The sequence below is a fragment of the Strix uralensis genome, chromosome 2 (assembly GCF_047716275.1).
Source record: "Strix uralensis isolate ZFMK-TIS-50842 chromosome 2, bStrUra1, whole genome shotgun sequence".
NCBI classification, from domain to species: domain Eukaryota; kingdom Metazoa; phylum Chordata; class Aves; order Strigiformes; family Strigidae; genus Strix; species Strix uralensis.
In genome coordinates this window covers 51,748,233-51,767,566 of record NC_133973.1, presented here as the reverse complement: position 1 = coordinate 51,767,566, position 19,334 = coordinate 51,748,233, and the positions used below count along the sequence as shown (strand labels likewise).

Sequence of the window (19,334 nt, the reverse complement as noted above, 5' to 3'; positions counted from 1 at the left end):
ATGTGCTTTGACATTCTATGAAAATATATGGAAATAAAAGAAATAATGAATGGGAGAAAAGCTCATCACCTCTCCCTTCCCCATTTATTCTTGCATGAGAACATATTATGTTCTCATTCTCTTACCTACCAAAAAAATTAGGAATGTAAGAGATTACCCACGGTCTTGACACTGCTGAAGGCAGCAGAGACTTGGCTACTCATGTGGTAAGGATTTAGTGCGAAAATTGATCTACAGTGAAGTGAAAATTCAGTTGCTAAGGGAGGCTAAGCCCTCTTCCATTTAGCAGTATTCATCCTCTACAGTTTTAGAAGCAGCATATTTTCCAAATAATATATTAAAAATCATGTAGAAAGCAATCAAAATATACACCTTCCTAATAGCAGCAGTGCTTAACTTCTTCACACCACCTATAAATTTACTTTCTTCTGAAATCTGGGGCACTTTAAACAAAATTTCTGTGCCACTTACAGCTCAGAGAAGATAGGTTTGGCTGGAGAAACTACCTGACAATATGGTACTTGGTGGAATCGCCATGAACATAAGAAATAGACTTCCAAGTCTTGGCATTGCATTGTGAATGAAACAAGGTGGCCCAGGTCAGACACTGAATCAAGTAGTGATGGATTGATTGTCAGGAATTGCCTATGTCACAGGGTGACAGAAAGGTGTCTCCCCATCCTTAACACAGAGAACAAAAACGCACTTGGAACATCTGAGCTTTTGATCTGAAGTCTGACATTCCTGAAAGTGCCTCTGGAGCAGGGACTCTTTAGGGGGGCAGCTGTCTGTCACCACGCTGCAAAATACAGGTGGTTGAGTTGAGGGGAAAGAGGAGGAAATGGGAGACACACAGGCATGAAAACAAATACAAACACTAAACTGTAGCACCGAGGAACTATCTGCCCTCCATACCAACATGTAAGTGTGGTGAGGCTAGCCAGCCTTTTCCTACCTTCTCCTTCAGGAGGAAAGAGCATGTGTTTTGGAAATACAGCATGCTGTGCTTGCTCAGCTGAGGTTGTAATTTTGCAAGCCCAAACTGATGAGCAGCGAACTGCAATCCCAAAGCCATGTTGATTCACGAGGCAGGCCACATTCCCAGCAGGACTCAGCATGTTTGCTTGGTCAGGGTGTTGATGGCTGGCCCCTGCCAGCTGGGAGGGCACGCCAGCTCCATTTGCCTGCAGAGAGCACTGCTCACAGTCTGGCACTACATGGCCAACTTCACAGGCTTTACCCTGATGCTTAAAAACTCTCTTCTTGTGGGGTCAAATTCAGGGCTGTGATCCACACTCAGAGCAAAGCACTTCCTCAAGAAATTCTGGAAGGATATCTTTGCATTGTTATGCAAAGTGTACTTTTAAAAATAGTGAAAGAGATGTAAAGAGATTTCTTCTTCATTGTGACAGAGTAAAAACATACAGTGCAAACTGGGAGAGACAAACAGAAAACAAAACCCAACATGCATCTCATACTTACAGAGAAGCTTAGAAAACTTTTAAATAAAGAAGAAAAATGACGTAACAGCTCATCATGCCTAGCTGTGTAATAAAAGTTAATACCTGCACAATGATAAACATTGCAGCATAACAAACTTAAAAGGGCAAAGAAAGTCAAACTGCTCTACAGAGTACCAGGCATAGGCCAATCTCCCTAAATACACAGGTTTTGAACTACCACATAGCCAGCTCACGCTTGAAGCACAATTACTTAGCCTGAAATCTGGAGGGTTTTTTGGATCAGTCTTAAAAAAGTACCTTCAAATCTCTAGGCACATTCCACTTGCATTACATTTGTGTATGTATTGTAAGGTATACAGGCTGTATGGCACTCCATGTAACATACACCCTGCCTGTGCAGAACTCCCACAAGACCATTTCTTCTTTTCCCCCTTATGCTAACAGGTGTAACAGTCCAAAGAAGAGCTTGCACATATGTATAACATGTCGGCAATTTAACCATGTACCAAAGCAATAACAACCTTTCATGGATTCTCAAAAGGAGCTAATTTTTAAAGTTTTTAAGGCAAAAGTTAGTGTAGTAAAACTCCCAAGTTAGATAAAAAAACAAGATTCTGCAAAACCTAACTCTTAGTTGCCTGGTCCCACGGAGGAAATCAGGAGTGTGTAGAGGTACCTTGGATTCACTGCCTCAAAATAGGGAGTATCAGCAGTAACCCTCATTCTGCAAGCAAATTCCCCCAAGTACCTCACACAGACCAGGTGCCAAATGCAGTACTCCAAGCAGACACTTTCAGACACCCGTTTTTTAGAGCCCAGAAGACTCCTCTAAGGGTGAGATGCCTCCAACTATTCTTTCAAAGGACACATAAAGCCTCTCAATTTCTTTTTCATGATACACACAAACTCTTAGATGAAAGTGCGCATCTTGTCATACCCAAATATGTCCTAAGAGATAGAAGTTCTGTGCTGAATGCTCTCCTTCAAAGCCCCCCAGACTTATGGAGAACACCCCATTCACCAGCTGACTCTGTATGGGAGCACCTTTGTCCTCTTTAATCTGTGTCTCTGTGCACTTTTATACACCAAGCAAGAGATAAAGCTGGAGACCCCTTGCATCAGTAGCCTACCAGTTTGGATGCCTGACTGGAGGGAGCAGGCAGCAGAGGAGACAGTGCTCAGCTTTCAATTTCTGGTCCCCAGAATCATTTCTTACCTTGTGGTCATCATTTCAACAAAGTGCCTGCTTCCAGTTTTGTGTTAGAGTCTTCTGGGTATGCTCTAATTATGTTATTTCACTAGCACTTTACACTGATCAGCACTATCACTGAAGGGGGAAGTCCGTGTCCCCCCCGTGCCATTACTCCACTCCTTCCCACACACATCACTAGCAATAGATCCATAGCCCACAGTGATCCAGACTGGAGGAGAAAAACCCCAAAACTTCAACTTTTTGAAATATATCAGTGGGCAGAGAGAAGAGAAAAAAAAAACCAAAACACACCCAACAAAAAAACCAGAAAACACAATGCCCCCCACTCCCCACTGGTGCTAATGCAAAGGAGGGAGGAGCACAGGGACAGACACAAGTTGGGGAAAGGCATTGCAGGATTGCTACTCCTCTTTGACAGCCTGCAGTGGGTGAGCAAGCCTCAGAAAATAGATTGTACTGTCATGGCAATTCAAATTGCCAGGAATCTGCCCTGCTGTGATCCTATCCTTCCCTGCAGCAGCTGTAGCATTTGTGCTTTTTGGGGGTGGAGCAGACAAAGAAGGAGGAAAGGGGGATGGATGCGGGTTAGCTGTCTACCCATTTAGCTCCCTGAACTAGCTCGCTCTGGTACTGTTTACCCACCAGTGTTGGTGTCACGTGGGAGTGGGAAGGGAATGGTTACAGCAGTGCCTATTTGTACCTGATCAAACAACTCCAGAGGAGCTGAAGCTGGAGGCAGCTGCCAGCGCTCCAGGTCTGACTCAGCTTGGCAGGGAGAAAGGCAGAAAGGCATCACATCTTTCACACCAGGGCAGAATTAGGTCCACGCCTGGAGAAATGTATTGCCGGGAAAGAAGCTCCCTGCTTCATGCTAGTATCTCCAGGATTAGGGGGTATCCAACAGATTCATTTGGCAAATCCAGCTGTATGCTTAAGATGCCTAAATTCTGCAACAAAGCCCTCACTGTTCCTAATCCTTTGTTTCTAAACACAAAACAAAAAAATAAATGAAAAAATATTATGCAAACTATATATATATGGTTCAGTAACAAAATAACCCAGACTAAAAAGCCTAAAGGCTTCCCTGGCTCTTGTAATTTTACTGAAAATAGCCATTCCAGAATAGTATTTTTCAACACCAACAACTCACCCATAAATAAATTAGTAATCTTGTTCTGGAATAAATAATCCACAGAAGTTTATACTGAAATATTCCAGAATAGCTATTCTAGACTATTTCTTGTAATCAGTTGCTGAAAACAGTAAAGCCCTGAAGGCTGAAGAGAAGACAGAAAATTAAATAATAAAAAAATCTCACTACAAAATTTTGCAATATAAAGTAAAGTAGTAGATAAGAACTAACCTTTTTTCCAGGTTTTAAACTTTTTTTCCTTGTTTTAAGATTTTCAGTATGAGAGGTGCTTTTTGTCAGGGGAATATTTTTAGGAGACCTGCCCTTCTTGGGAACTGTAGACTGTCCAGGGGGTTTGCCCCGACCTGGTTTCCTGCCCCGTTGCGCTGGTACTGGAGCAGATTTCTGTGGAGACTGCATTGAACGCCGGGTCACTTTGGAAGGGGAAGATTGGATTTTTGCACTGCTCTTTGTAATGGAAACTGAGGAAAAACAAAAACAAAAGGGAAGGGGGAAAAAACCTCAAAATGAACGATGGAAAGCAACTTTTCTAACGAAGGTTTAAAAAAATAAAAATGTAGTGCACAATTTACATTGTAAAATAAATATACTTGGATATTTTGAACTTAAGTGGTTGGCATGAAACTATATAACTTCATTAAAGCCAAAGAGAGAACTCTTTATACCCATTCTTTTAGAGGGACTTTCCTAAGAGAAAAACATTCAAATAAAAATTAAAAAAAATATTTAATCCACTCACCTTATAAATGCTTCCCATAATTTAATTATGATATTTATAAAGTGCCATTCGTCAAGAAGGCCTTCAAAATACTTGACAAATTGTACAGCCCGTAATACATCTGTTCTCCTCTAAGAGCAGTTTCCACAATTACAAGACATGCCAACTAGGGAGCTACAAACCAGTTCTGAGCAGCAAAGAAAATCATTCCACTGAACAGGAGAAACTGATGATAGGCAAAGTATCATTAATGAGCGTTTGTCTGAGATGACAGTTTAGAAAGTTAAGTTCATATAACTATACCCAGATTGTTCTACTTGGAGCCATCCAGACTTAAAATTTTATTTGGAAGAAGGACTTCATTCTTTACACTGAAGTGGTTCTTTGTTGAATCTCCCATCCCAAACCGAAATTGATCCTATATGTATATGATGTGACTGTATTATAATCTGGTGTGAAGCTGCAATATGTAATCAGATTTCATTGAACAGAACTTCCTAGTTAGCAATCTCTTCCACCCAACTCATATCTGAAGTAATAATGATGGTTTTATTTTAACAATTCCTTTCTCAATGGACAAATTAAAACCCCAGAAGGATGCCCAACAGAACCTATGGATAAGGACATATCCATATTGCACCATTCTACAGCAGCATCTGTGGCCAACGAAAAGCAATTACTAAGTCCAGAAGTCCAACAAATTTCTATTTTGTTGGTCTGATTCCTGGTAAGCAGACAGATGTATAAGTTGCAGAAGAGGTAAGTAGAAGATGAAAACGGGAGATTTTGTGACATCAAACCACCCTTGTTGTGAAAGGTATGGGAAAGAAACACACAACATTGAAATAATTTGAAGCCTTTACACTAAAATTAGATGGCTTTCTAGTATCACACTGCCCCTACCACTGCCTTTTGCATCTCACCGAAGATGAAACTCCTCTGACTCACCCTAACCTTAAATACTATGAACTTAATGTGACACAACTTAGAAGTATTGCAAGGTAGGGTTCAAGCAGGCTTTGACTGTGTCAATCATTAGTGCCTGACCCAAAGCACTACTGCTGACTGAAAGTGCAGCACAGGGGGCTGCTAATAGTTAATTTCCTGGATTTTTGTAAATTTGGAATATTTCTTCTCCTAAAATATTAGTATGTTGAGGCTTTCTGCTAAGCAAATAAAACATGAAATAAAACTCAAAGATACATTTGAAATGAAATCTTGAGAAAAGAACATACTTCAAGATTGAGTAACAGTTTTAATGTCTAGCTCTGTGAGTGACATTCACCTTAACAGTCCAGCACCTAGCTTTAAAACTGTTATGATTTTTTATTCAGGAGTTAACTGTTATTACGTATTTGCAATAGAAAATGTCACGGGAAGATGAAATACACACTGCAAACAGACTTCCTATAAAATACAAGTACCACTGACACATTTTTAAAGCTGAAGGTGCATTTACATACATTGCTATTTGATTTGGTTACTAATCTAAATGGCAGTTCAGAAGAAATCTCTTCATTATGGCTGGTTGCAATCCTAATACATCAAACACAGACATGATATCCCTAGGTATCTGAGATGGACCACCTTCTGGATGTGCAAAGTGATCACTTTCCTTTTATTTACGCATGCCAAAAATTATTTTCATGTGCAATGATGGCTTAAAATAAGATGAACAGAATTTTAACAAATGCTGGCATAGCATTACTTTTACGTCTCCGAATTGCTGAATGACAACTTGTGTCAAGTTGTATGTCTGGAAAGCAAAACAGTATCAACTGTATGCTGTACAATACAGTACTACATGTTGTGTTCTGTATTATGCTTACACTAATGTAAAATGCAGCTATTTTTATTTATTTGTGCCATACAACTACGTGTTTAAGAAAACAATCATAACCTCATAAGGAAATGTTGTTTCAGAAATTCTTTGTGCCTCTGACTCTGCTGAAATCTAGCAAATGCATTTCTATTCTTGCACAGTAAAGACACAGCTAGGGTTAAATACACAGCTAATTGCAATGTCAACAGGTTCTGGGAGCACAGGTATGAGTTTCGGGACACTGGGCAATCCCTGCTCCCTTCCAGAAGGACATATACCCGACAAAGAGTAACAATACAAACAGCTCCAACCAATTTAGGCTGCCCTCTTGAACCACACACATCAAGTACCATTATCTCAGCATCTTCCTACCTGTATACGCCAGAGGACCAAATATTAGCAGCATTAACCATTAAGGGGGGGGGTCAGGTCCCATTTGGTATTTTCCTTCTGCCTAGGGCTGAAGCTGCTGTTTTCAATAGGCAGGACTGCAACAAAGCCCATGCTGCCTGGGCAGCCTCCCAGAGATAGCAGCAAATGAGGAGGCTGCTATTTGCATTTGTTGATTTAAGAGAGGATGGGGGGAACGCAAGGGAGTGGGAGACTGCTAAAGCAATTCCCATATTGTCTGCAGGCTGTATTGACAGTGATCATCAGTCACCTGCTCATACTTCCTTCACCCCGGCCTTCAGAGGGAGACCAAAGGTTACGCTGGGTCACAGGATCTGGAGGGAAATGAAAAGACATGCAAAATCGAGCTGCCAACCCACTGCATCTGTAGACAGAGTTACCCCCACTAGGCCACATGTTCCAAAACCTAAGATGTTTTAATAGTCTCATGAGAACTTGTTAAAATATAACGATGAAGAGAATAGAGGGGAAAAATGCCAAGCTCTGCTTGCAATTACTGCAGTATTTAGCTGGGATATTTACAACCAAAAAAGCACATTTGCCTTTTCAGGATGCTGCTTTGCATCACAAAGACCTTCTCATTTGCACAAACAAAATCAAGCATTTGTGTCGAGTTGCTCTTCTACACAAATATCCACTGCTCCGGTTTCAGGAGTGGGATGCATTGCATGGCATTCTTTCCCAAGTCTCTTATTTACACCCAAAAACTGTACCTCAATAACTACATAAGCATACTTTGCCATAGTAATGTTAGCAACTGAACAGCATTTTCAAAGTTCACAGAGCTCTAGTTATACTGTCACGTTAGTGAGGGCTATCGGTGACTACCTTAATGCAACACACAAACAGCTTTCATACTTTCAATTACTGCTCATTCAAAACATTCTCTGCTTTTTCCCCAAACCATTCTGTGAGAATCCCAACACCTATAAACTTTGTATCCAACGTATGTAAGAGAAACCCCACATTCAGTATCTTGGAACTTACAGGCTAAAGATGCATTGCCACAACTCAGTCCTCATTCGCACAAGCAGATCCACTGGAGTCAACTGAGCTCATTTGCATGAGAAGGACATGAAAGATTAGACTTCAGATGAGGGACAAATTCTGCTTGTAAAAGCAGAAAAACTGCCCAGCCACATGCAGGACTGCAAAATTTGACCCCAGAATGTTATCTTGCCAGAATAAGTCAGATATTTAAGACAACTGTGAAATCTGAAGCTACTGAAATTTTCGGCACTTGGGAAGGGGATGGGACAGATGACAACTCAGAAGCCTGAATTCTCATGCAATTCTAATTAGTAAAATTCCCTCAAATAATCCAGAGTGATGGTTTCACTCTATGTTTTTATGGCAAGCAAGAGAAAAAAAGATTCAGATTTGTAATATTTAAACATTAGCAATCTGCTATTCAGCTAGTGTCACAAGATAAGACTTTAAAAAGCTGCAGTGAAATTACACAAAGCAAGGTAGGAGCCCATTCTGCTGTATATTCTGTGAACACAGCATTGCTATCTTAGGTGGAGGTGCCAATTAGGACAGTAAAAACAGTAATTTGGTGTTTAAACTAGCATTTCTTTCAAGACAGAAACAACTCGTATTTGTACTGCAGTATTGTTCCTATGCCCCCTCTGAGACACAAGCCAAATGCTCTTCTGAGAATATAAAAACCTGGCCCTTCTCTCATCTACAGACAAAAAATACAAGGCGGAGAGATTTAGCAACTTACCCTAAATCCATGTGAGCATTCCACAGCAAAGTAATGGAAACATACCTCCTGAGTTCTAGCCTGGGATTTTAACTGTAAAATTAACCTTCTTTAATACAGTAAGTTATTATCATGATAGTTTTGACAACTGGCAAAGGAGGTGGAAAAAATTAGCAATTTTTCAAAACAGCTTACTGCCAAGGATTATAAAAATTTATGTCCTTATGTCTCAATTGAACAAGAGTACCATACAAAAGCATAAGTATCTGTAATACATGCCACCTCTTTCTATCTGTGTTTGGATTACTTCTGGTTAAGAGGTAGCTGTGAGATACTAATTGATATGTTGCTATGATACAAAATCAGTTAGAAGTCATCATTTTGCTATCTAAAAAGCGACACTGCACTTGGAAACTTCAACATCCACCTTGGCAAGACATGGACATTATGGCTTGCAATTTTCTTCTTTCTAGATTTTAGTTTCTGCTACCCATATAACACAAGCAAAGAAAATTAAAAAAAAAAAAAAAAAGAAAGAAAAATAAGTCTTTTGCTATCTTCTGTGAAAAATCCTAGCCCTCTTTTCACAGCCCTGAAAGGTGAAATGGAGAGCTCCAAGCAAAACCGGAGGAAAGGAAAACATTTCTTTCCTAGTGACTTCCGCAGCCAGCATTGTAGCACCTTGGGTCCCTCATCCCTATCTCCACTCTCACACATTATCAAGAGCTAGGCAAGCCAGCACCTACAGAAAAGACCTGTGAAAATACTAAGATCTATCAAAACCCACTGCTAACCAAACTAACACACATCACTTCCAAAAAAACCAACTTTTAATAGCCCAGCTGGGGCAGGTGGCATGCAGGAGTGGGGGGTACAAGCAAAACAAAAGGAAGACTCCTGGAAAGATCTTTCCAGAAACCAAGAACTGTGAAAAGCCAGCTTCTAGTCTCACCCTTCAACAAAGCATTGCCATTGCAACCACACTAGCAAAAAAATTTAAAAAATAAAAAATGGAGCAAGTAAATACCTCATAATTTATCAAAGCAACACAAACTTGAGTTACCTGAAGACAGTTTAGGTGTGCTGCTGTTGAATCTGTCAATAAGCCTGACAAAGCCTAGCTCTTACACATCAGGTGAGAGTTTTAACATCCTGATTCTTCACCCCATCATTATTGATTCTGCCCAGGTTTTGCCATTATTTTTCCTCACACTGCATCAACAGGATGAAAGGTGGGACCAAAATGAAACAATAAAATGCAACAAGTTTCAGGGGAAGAAAAAAAAAATATAGAGCATGGTTAGTGCAATGCCACAATCTGTTTTGTCTCAATATCTGAATGACAGCACTGATATTCTTAACATAGTTTATATGTACTAACACAGATTTGGAAAAAATCTACTCAATCCCATCCACTAGTTGGGCAGCACAACCACAGTGGACATCAGTATCCACAAGACCTGAACAAGAGCAAATAAAAAAATATTTTCTGTGTAACAGTCAAAAGTACATGTGTTGAAGTACTTGCAATTTAAAAGAAAATTACAACTACCTTATAAATAAACATGGTAAGACGGTGAGGAAACCAGACTTACAGTAAGGTCACAGCTTTAGGAAAGGCAAAACCTTTATTTTTTCTTAAGTGATTACTGCCCTGTAGCAGCACCATCCAGGCCTTGCTGCAAGATGCCAAGACATATTAATACCAAATAAAAAAAGCTTAACATGTGAGAGAATGTGGCAAATCAGATTTTAGCCTGAAGCACTGAGGAGTTTTTCATGTACAATTCTGAAGACAGCATAAATCTGCTTACTGTATGTGCCTGATTTAACTACTGTGACCTGCTCATGAAAAGAAGCTGGCTGCACCAAGAGAAAAATGAAACCTCCAGCAGTATGAAATTGTACCATTTCAGCATTTGTTTTTTCCTTTAATGAAACTCAAGAATTACCATGCTTATCTGATTTTTTTTTGGCTACTTCAAACAACACAGAGTCTTTTCACAGATCTAACTCTAGCTCTGTCTAAAGTTTCAACACTTCTTTTGTTTCATCTGCAAACACACAGTAGTACTTAAGTTTATATTGATGTAGCACATTTATGTACAACTCAGCTGAAAATACAGCACAGCTATTTCAACATCATTTAATTATCAGTAAGAGAAGTGCATCTCCAGTAGCTAGCTTGGAAAAATCTTCATAAAGTTGAGAACACATCTGAAAATTAAATAAAACTAAACTAAGAAATCATAAAACAGACAAATAAGATACTTTTTAATCTCTGCTTGAGCCTGTACTACTCATATTGCTGCAGACAGCTTTTGAAGGAGACCTTTAACATCACAGGCTGATTAGTGTAATGAAAGAAGATTGCTCTCGCTGACAATAAATGCACTGAATTGGGAGAAAAGCAATGAGGGGGCACACGATGTGGAAGGGGGGGAGACAGAGGAGAAGGGAGGGAGGGAGGGAGGGAGGGAGGGAGGGAGGAAGGGAGGAAGGGAGGGAGGGAGGGAGGGAGGGAGGGAGGGAGGGAGGGAGGAAGGAAGGAAGGAAGGAAGGAAGGAAGGAAGGAAGGAAGGAAGGAAGGAAGGAAGGAAGGAAGGAAGGAAGGAAGGAAGGAAGGAAGGAAGGAAGGAAGGAAGGAAGGAAGGAAGGAAGGAAGGAAGGAAGGAAGGAAGGAAGGAAGGAAGGAAGGAAGGAAGGAAGGAAGGAAGGAAGGAAGGAAGGAAGGAAAAAAGCTACAGTGTATCACTGTTTTTATTTAGATTACTACATGATCTTCTTTTGGTCACCCAAATTCTCTCCTGTACAGCAGAGAGAGCAGTTCCTCCTTCATGAATTCTTGCATCACCTTTATCTGTCAAAGATCCAGCTTCATAAAACTGTGGGGATCAGAAACTGATCCCTCTCCAGATGCTGTTCACATCTAAATGATAGATACTACTTTATACCGAAATCAATCTTTGCAGGTGAAACTACTTATTTCCCACATGGCTTGTCCCCAGTTGTTCTTTTGTTTTCTCTCTTTTATGGAAAAGGTTTTACTTCTATTATAAATAAAAAGGTGGGTTGCCTAAGTAACTGCCATTTACGTGTAATGACTAAACAGTAAAATGAATTTATATAGAAACAGCAAACGGAAACTGCTCTGACAATCTCCAGTCATCTGCTGTCTACTTCAATTATAAGCCTCAGATACAGCTAGCTACAGTGCAATACAAGAATATTCTTAGTCATAGTAACAGCTTTCTGTTAGTCAATTGAGGAAAATAAAAATTACAAATTATGGTGGCTAAATAGAAAAGCATAATATGTTCGGCCTAGAAAAAGAGTTAATAGAAAAACATCCAACAGATATCCAACTTAAAAAGCCTTTTTAAAACATATGAAAAGCAGAAATTACATGGACCCAATAGAAGACCAGATTTCAGAATGAGCAAACACTGAAGATAATGCTAAAGCAACAAGGCTGAATGTTTTTTTGTGTTCATACTCACTCCAAGAAGGTTTATCACATCAGTTCCTATATCAGAACCCCTCTTCACAGTGACAAAATGAGTTTCCTGACATGAAGTACCAGTAGTAGAGGTCAGAAAACAGAGAAAAAACAAGCAGTATAGAGTTGACAGGACATACAGCACTTAAGAGTTCTAAGGAAATGAAAAGATGAAATGACCAACCGTCCAACCTACTGATGGTGTTGTAGAAGTTTGTCCTTGAAACCACCTCAAGTTCAGAGACTTAAAAAAGTGGTAATGTGATGCCAACACTCTAGCCAGCAAGGTATGGACAGGACACTTGATGTTTGTACTGGCCAAGCTGCTAAAAACTCGTACCGAACAGAGGCAGTGAACCCAAAGATAAATAAGCTGTATTGGGGGAGAAGCAATCATAGCTTTTGTAGAGAAAAGTCACTTTTCTCTACAAAAGGAGGAGTCAATAAGCAAGCAGACAATGGAAAGTCAATTGATGTAGTCCATGGATTTGCACTTGACAAGATCTCACATCATAGTCTCTTAAAAAAATCCTTAGCTGGCAATAGATACAAGGGAAGATCCTCATGATCCTTCTAAAGAATTTCTTGGAAAATACCCTACAGTGGCCAGGAATAAACAGGTGTGTTTCACAGTCAAGAGAGGGCTCTAGAGAAATCTTGATGAGATCTCTGCTTGGGCTTGTGCCATTCAATACATATCTAGGACAAGAGTAAAGCATGATATGGTAGCAACTGCTGAACAATTATTAGAGTCAGTAAAGACGTATAAAAAGATCTTGTCAAGCTGAGCAGTTGCTCAGCAGAGGGAGTAACAGATGAAATTCAACGTCAAGCAATTCAAAATAATCCAGCTTCTGAGATCGATGATGGGCTATTAGCTGATGCATACAAAAATAAAATCTTAGTATTAAAAAAAGTATTTCTATTACAATATTAGTTCATTGCTCGGTAGTAGTTCAAAATTCCCAAATACCGACTCATGAATAATTATAGAAGGAACAGAAAACAAAACAAAACCACCATTATGCCATTAAGTCTTAAATACCTTATGCACTTCTGGTTCCAGTGGCTCAAAAATGCCATAGCTGAAATGGAAACAGCATGGAAGAACAAGGGTGAGCAAGAGGAATTAAACTGATCCCATAACAATGAAAAAGAAAACAGAACAGGATAGCTGAGGGAAGCTAGAATATAGGTCTACAAAATCATGATGGATATGAAGAAGGCAATTAGGGAATGACTATTCACTGTCTCTACCTGTACAAGTGCTGAAGTACAAGAAGCTATTTCAGTGCAAGAATACAAGGACAACATATTAAACTACCAGCAAGAAAAAGGATACCTCCTTTTTCACAGAACATATACTCAAGTACAGAACTTCTTACTACAGGGTGTTGTAGGTGCTAAAAGTTCAGATGTCTCCAAAATATAACTGAACAAAATAAATCAAGCTCCTTCAGAAGGTACTCAGCATAAAATCATTATTCTGGGCTTGGGAGGTGCTGGGTTGTAGACGATATTAGGAATACTTCTGCAAAGCTCTCTCCTATGTGCTTATGCTCTTCTTCAGACATCTGCTTTCAGCCACTGCTGGAGAAAGCCTGCTAAAGCAGATGGTCCTTCACACTGATCCAGCACAGACATTATCATGCCAAATTCTTTCACCAGCTTTTTTCTTTTAGTTCACACCGATGCTCCTGAGTGACAAGTCATCTCTAAAAGCATCTCTAAAAGTGACCAAGCATCTAAAAGCATCTCTAAAAGTCATCTCTAAAAGTGACCAAGAGACACAGAGAAAACCATTTATTGCATCCTTAAAATATTAACCTTGGGCCAGCAGGCCAAGCCAACATCAAGCACTGTTGTCAAACCACACAGAACATAAATTACTACTATCAGAGATATTTCTAAGGAAACAAACTACAATATTAGCCAAGCACAGCTTCTGCTAGTATAAATACTGAACGCTGCATTTCATACCACTGTACACATACCCTGACACCCAGCCAGGTCCACTTAAGTCATATTTTCTGATAAGGACCAAAGACAAAACATCAACACAAAGATTAAGGCCTGAATGCTAAAAATGGTTGGTCAAAAACAACTTTTCACACACTTCTCCATTTTATCTGTTATTAATTGTGTCTTAGTCGCTGAGCTCATCTGTCTAAAACCAATGCGAGTTACAGAAGATACGACTATAAAGACTAAATATACTGTGTAATCTGGTCTGAATAAATTCACCCGCATGTAAGCCTGTGTTTAAACTGTTCTTAAAAACCTCCCATAACAGAGGTCCTACATTCTCTCTGGGCATCCTAATTGGCTAAAACAGTAAACAGCTGAGATAAAATCTTCCCTAATTTTCATATTGTCTCCCTTATTGAATTTCATCTGTCTTTCAAAAGGCAAAATTAGACCCTAAAATATAAGTCTCATGGCAGGAAATTTTTGTCCTAGATATAGATGAAATTTAAAGCATCCTTTATTGCTTTCATACTTAGATTGCAGGATATTGCTTTGGCTTGTTCACTAAAATCTGAGGGGTTTTTTTTCAGTCCTTTAACTAATGATTTAATACATTTAAATGCTTTCAGGAAAGGTAGTTACAAAAATCAAGAACAGTTCTCATTATATTCACTCTGAAATCTAAGCCACACTTAGTCAATTATTTTCACTTTCTACTGCGGTAATTCAAGGCAGAAATATTAAACTAACCTGCAGGAAAAAAGTCCACGCCAGAATAATACTGTAATATTTCAAGTGAATCCCTACAATATATTACCTGTCAGACTTTCTTCCTTAACGGGAGTAGTCAGTGTTAATGTGACTTAATGAAGAATCCTGACAACATTATCATATTTCTGAATTGAAATGACTTGATTACACTCTCCTTGAAGCTATTATTTACATCTTAATAAAGGACTATCACTACAGTTCTTTAATGGCTCAAAAGTGATCAAATAACCGTGCAAAACACAACCTGAGCACAAAAAATGTTTCACCTAGCTGTGTAAATTTGACAAGTGCATATAACATGCACAAACAGCACATAAAAAATAAGCACATGAAGCAAAATTGAAAGAACGAAATTCCTTATGCTCAGAACGGGGGAAAAAGGAGCACACCAAATTTCCATACAACTGCAGTTAACTTTGGGCTCACTTTTAGAATTAAAAATAACAAAATCCCCAGCCTGCATCTCTCCGCCCTCAGTTTCTAACACATGTCCAAAATTCTTAGTTTTGACTACAAGTCTGTAAGAGCCTTGCTTCAGGTTTTATTAATGCCTAAAGCGTCATCGCTTTTCATAACAAAGCAATAGAATTCATAAAAATACCTGGGTAGGTATTTCAAGCCTTCAGCAAATTTGACCATACCCAAGAATTTTGTTTGCTTTATTACTTGAACAACTGGAATACATAATCAATTTTACTAACTAATTGTTAAACAATTCTTTGATCCGTATCAAGAACTAATCAGGCAAGAAAAATTCTGTATGTATTATCTCAAAATATTGCTGGTTTTCCAGCAGTGAAACTGGAGTAAACTAAACAATTTCCAGAAGATGCAATTGGACGCAGCAATCTAAACTGTCAGAAAAAATCTTCTAAAAATTTTACACCCTCTTATTTATATAGTTCTTTTTGTATAAAGCCATTTTATTTCACCACAATTATTACAATTAAATTACCATAATAACACATCTCATTCATGATTTCTCAAAACAAGGTCAACCTTCTGAAGAAGCTGAGGAATATACTTTACGGATTGGGAGCACAGAAACATTAAGTCTGAGATCAGGCTTGGTACCTACCAGATGACTTCTGACTGAACGTAGATCATCCTCACCTGACTTCCCCCTGACTTCTCACTGCAGGTTTGTACTGGCGGATCATCCTGGATCTGCCAGTACAGCTACACACATAGTTGCTCCCTTGTTGAAATCCGCCAAAACGGACTAAACTAGATTACAGGTACTATGACCACCAACAGTAACTGTAGACAGTAACTACAGACAGGCAGGTGAGGGAAAGGATGCAGAGGTACCCTGAACTAATTTCTGTTAAATTTTCCATACGGTTCTTGACCTGCTGGCAAAAGATTAAGAAAAATAACGGGGATGGAGAGGGCAGGAAACATGACTAATTTCTTGCCTTCTTGCTTCTGTTCCTTTCGCACTTCCAGTGAGAGTTCTGCGATACCGGTCTACTTGTTCTTGACTCACCTAATACCAGCTGTGAAAATGTTTACCATGAGAACAAACTATTCTCGTCAATAATAGTAAAGTAATTAATTAAAATACGGTTCCCATCTTTAAAAACCTCTCTTCCTGTCAAATTTGAAGGGAATGAAGACAGAAAAGCCTAAACAGTTTGACAGAAAAGCCTTTTACTACAGAAATATGACAATAGGTCCCCAGATTAACAGAGGGATTACATTCAGGAATAACCCTCTTTATTCCATTTCCCTTCTTTCTAAGGTAGATAGCTGTACATTATACAGCACAGTGGCCATTAGTTAAAGGGACTCTATAAGCCTATGTAGAAACATCCTTAAAAGCATGAGGATGATAAAGCATTCAGAATAGGCAGCTTCAAGACAGAATTTTGTGAGTATGAAGGAACACTAACTATATAGTTTAAACCTTCAACCATCACAGAAACAAGACTACTTTACTTTTTTAGCAGTTAGCTTAATATAAAGTGCTGCTGCAGCCAATATATTACCATTAAACAGAAGCATTTAACTATCTATAATACAAACAGCAAATCTAGTTTAAGTCCAAGATTCTTCACAAGTACACAAAAATCAAAGATTATCAAAAGCCTTCCTAACAGTATTAAATAAAACATGTTCCCAGAGTTACTATGAACAGACAAAAATTGTTTCCCAAAAACTATCTTATTATCTTTAAACTACATAAAGAAAAATTAACATTTCATCCTCATCAGCTACTCACAAATCAAATCTTCAGTCTTATCTGCATACAGCCAGCTCGATTTAAAATTCTGCTGTAATTGAGGGGAAAAATAATTAAGCAATATTATTAGTCATCTTACCATTGCTCCCTGGTGGTTGTAATGCATCTCCTGTCAAGCTACACCATCCAACTGGGAAAATATCTCGAGAATCACATCTGCACCAATAGTCAAATGCTCCTCTCCAGCCATCAAATGTAACAAAAACTTCGTCTCCTTTAACATCTCCAATGGTTGCTGGGCAAATCAAGTATGGGTTCTTTCTATCTATAGCTTCAAGTTTCATTCCAACTTTAAAGCAGTTTGGCACAGGTTTTGGTGGTTCCTACAAAAGTAAGAGCGGTAGAGTATTTGTATTTCTATGGCCTCTGTTTTTCTTCAACATCCTTACTTCTTATACTCACTACTCTCAAAAAGTTAGAGCAGACATCCAAGAAAACTTACTCATACTTCAAATTTGCTTTTGCTCTTCTGTAATTATAAAAATCTAGATTCTGTTCCCACAAACACAGCTGGGATAATTAGCAAAATTCTCTATGACAGAAAGACCCTGCTGAAAGTGTTTACATAAGCAATAGGTTGCACCCAATACATTATGTCTGGGCAGCAAGACAGCAAAGACACTAAAATGAAATTATTACATGCTAATAAAGAAGAGGAGGTTTGCAGGGAATGGATATTTCTGGGGACTGATAACTGTCTAGTAAAAGCTTCACCTCCCAGTTAATCCATGAAAAATTCATTAGCATTGGACATTATTTATAGGCCTCTGTTAACTCTGTTGGCCTTAGACCAATTCCAAGTGGACAAAAGAAAACCAAAAATCAAGTCAATGTGTCCAGCATAAGTGTACCCTCACAGCAGGAGTTGTGACCTGATGGAACCTGAATTACCACCCCAGCCTCAGGAACCTCATTATCCAAGAGCCATCTCAGATATGCCAGTAGGCTAGCACTGGGAAGCACGGCTCATCATGCCTCAGAAAATTTATATAATCTTATACAAAAAATTATATAATTATACAAAGTTAACATGCAAGCAATGTGATTGCAAGTCTGAACCCAATTGTTTGATTTGCTGACATACTTGTCAATGTCACTCGCAGGATTAAAAATGAAGTCACTCCATGTGACAGCAGGGTTTTACCACCTCGACAAAAAAACGAACCAAGTCATTTTAATATTACTGTTGTTTTTATATAATTTTTCATGTTTCACGATAACTTACTCGAGTCATGTTTAAAAAACTGAATCACTTTTTCTCCTATTTTCAACTGCTTTCTCACTACATTTTAAATGATGAGTATATGCCTAATGAAAACATTTAACAAAACATTTCTAAACACCACTGTATTCTGATGGCTCTTATTCCCCATTAAAATTTTTTTTACTCCTGTGCACAATCACATGAATATGGTGCTGTTAAGAAATGTGATATGCATCATATCTTAAATCCATGAGACAAAAAATGAGCTAACGTAATCTTTCTAAATAACACACCATACTTTCAACTCAGGAAAAGAGATGCCCATGTTGATGGACTAGAAGCAGATTGCTTCCTGTCAAGCTTTGCAGCTTGCCAATCCAGTTCAAAGTCATTTTAAATAATAGTCTTGCTTTCCCGTGCTGCAGACAAGAAGGTAATATTTTCGCATCCTCATTCAAAAAATGTAACCATGGACCAATTGATAGAAAGTTGTTTACTAGCAGTCTCTTTCTTCTTACCTTCTTAAAGAATGCTGCGGGTGCCATTTCAGCTCCATTGAGAGTTCTTAGGAGAAACATTGGCCAAGACGATGCATTCATCTGAAATCCTGAGTAACAAACAAACAAATAGCCCTACTTCCAGTTTGTAAAATAAAACAGGAGAAGAAGGATATAAAGTCTGTTTTAACTAATGCCTCAGTCCCTCTGTTTTGGACTTGGCCAAAATAAAAGTAGGCAAGAAGGAACAAAGAGGGTTGTTGTCAGTGCAGAAAACCATGCAATACATTTCCATTCTGAGTGACGTGCCTGCAGAATCACTCATCATAATTTGTGATATTACAGATAAACATCTGGAACTTAATGACATGCAAGTTCTAGTACAGGAGATCATAAGGTTGTCCCACACAGTCCCTGGTCCAATGAAACTTCTTCAGCGCAAGCGCCTAGTTTATTTTTCAGGTCTGCTTTTTGCTTTCATTCTAAAACAACATCCTCTGCTCCAACTTCTCTCATTTATTGAGGAGATACCTTTTTATTTTCAAGACTCTTGTAATTCTTTCACCAGACCACAGACAAAAAGAGAACAATCTGTTCCTTCTCCCTCCCCCATTAAAACAAATAAATAAATAAAAACCAAACAACACGTAACAGGGAAGAAC

At 38.8% G+C, this 19,334-nt stretch overlaps 1 protein-coding gene across 1 annotated transcript in view; it reads right to left on the bottom strand.

The window, feature by feature from the left end:
• SCML2 (Scm polycomb group protein like 2) overlaps window positions 1-19,334 on the bottom strand; it is a 72,679-nt gene that overhangs the window by 16,582 nt on the left and 36,763 nt on the right. The window contains exons 5-7 of the mRNA XM_074860933.1: window positions 18,694-18,782; window positions 17,051-17,294; window positions 4,040-4,290 (exon numbers count right to left, since the gene is read on the bottom strand). Coding sequence (XP_074717034.1) covers window positions 4,040-4,290; window positions 17,051-17,294; window positions 18,694-18,782 — 584 coding nt within the window. The remainder of the gene's footprint in view (window positions 1-4,039; window positions 4,291-17,050; window positions 17,295-18,693; window positions 18,783-19,334) is intronic.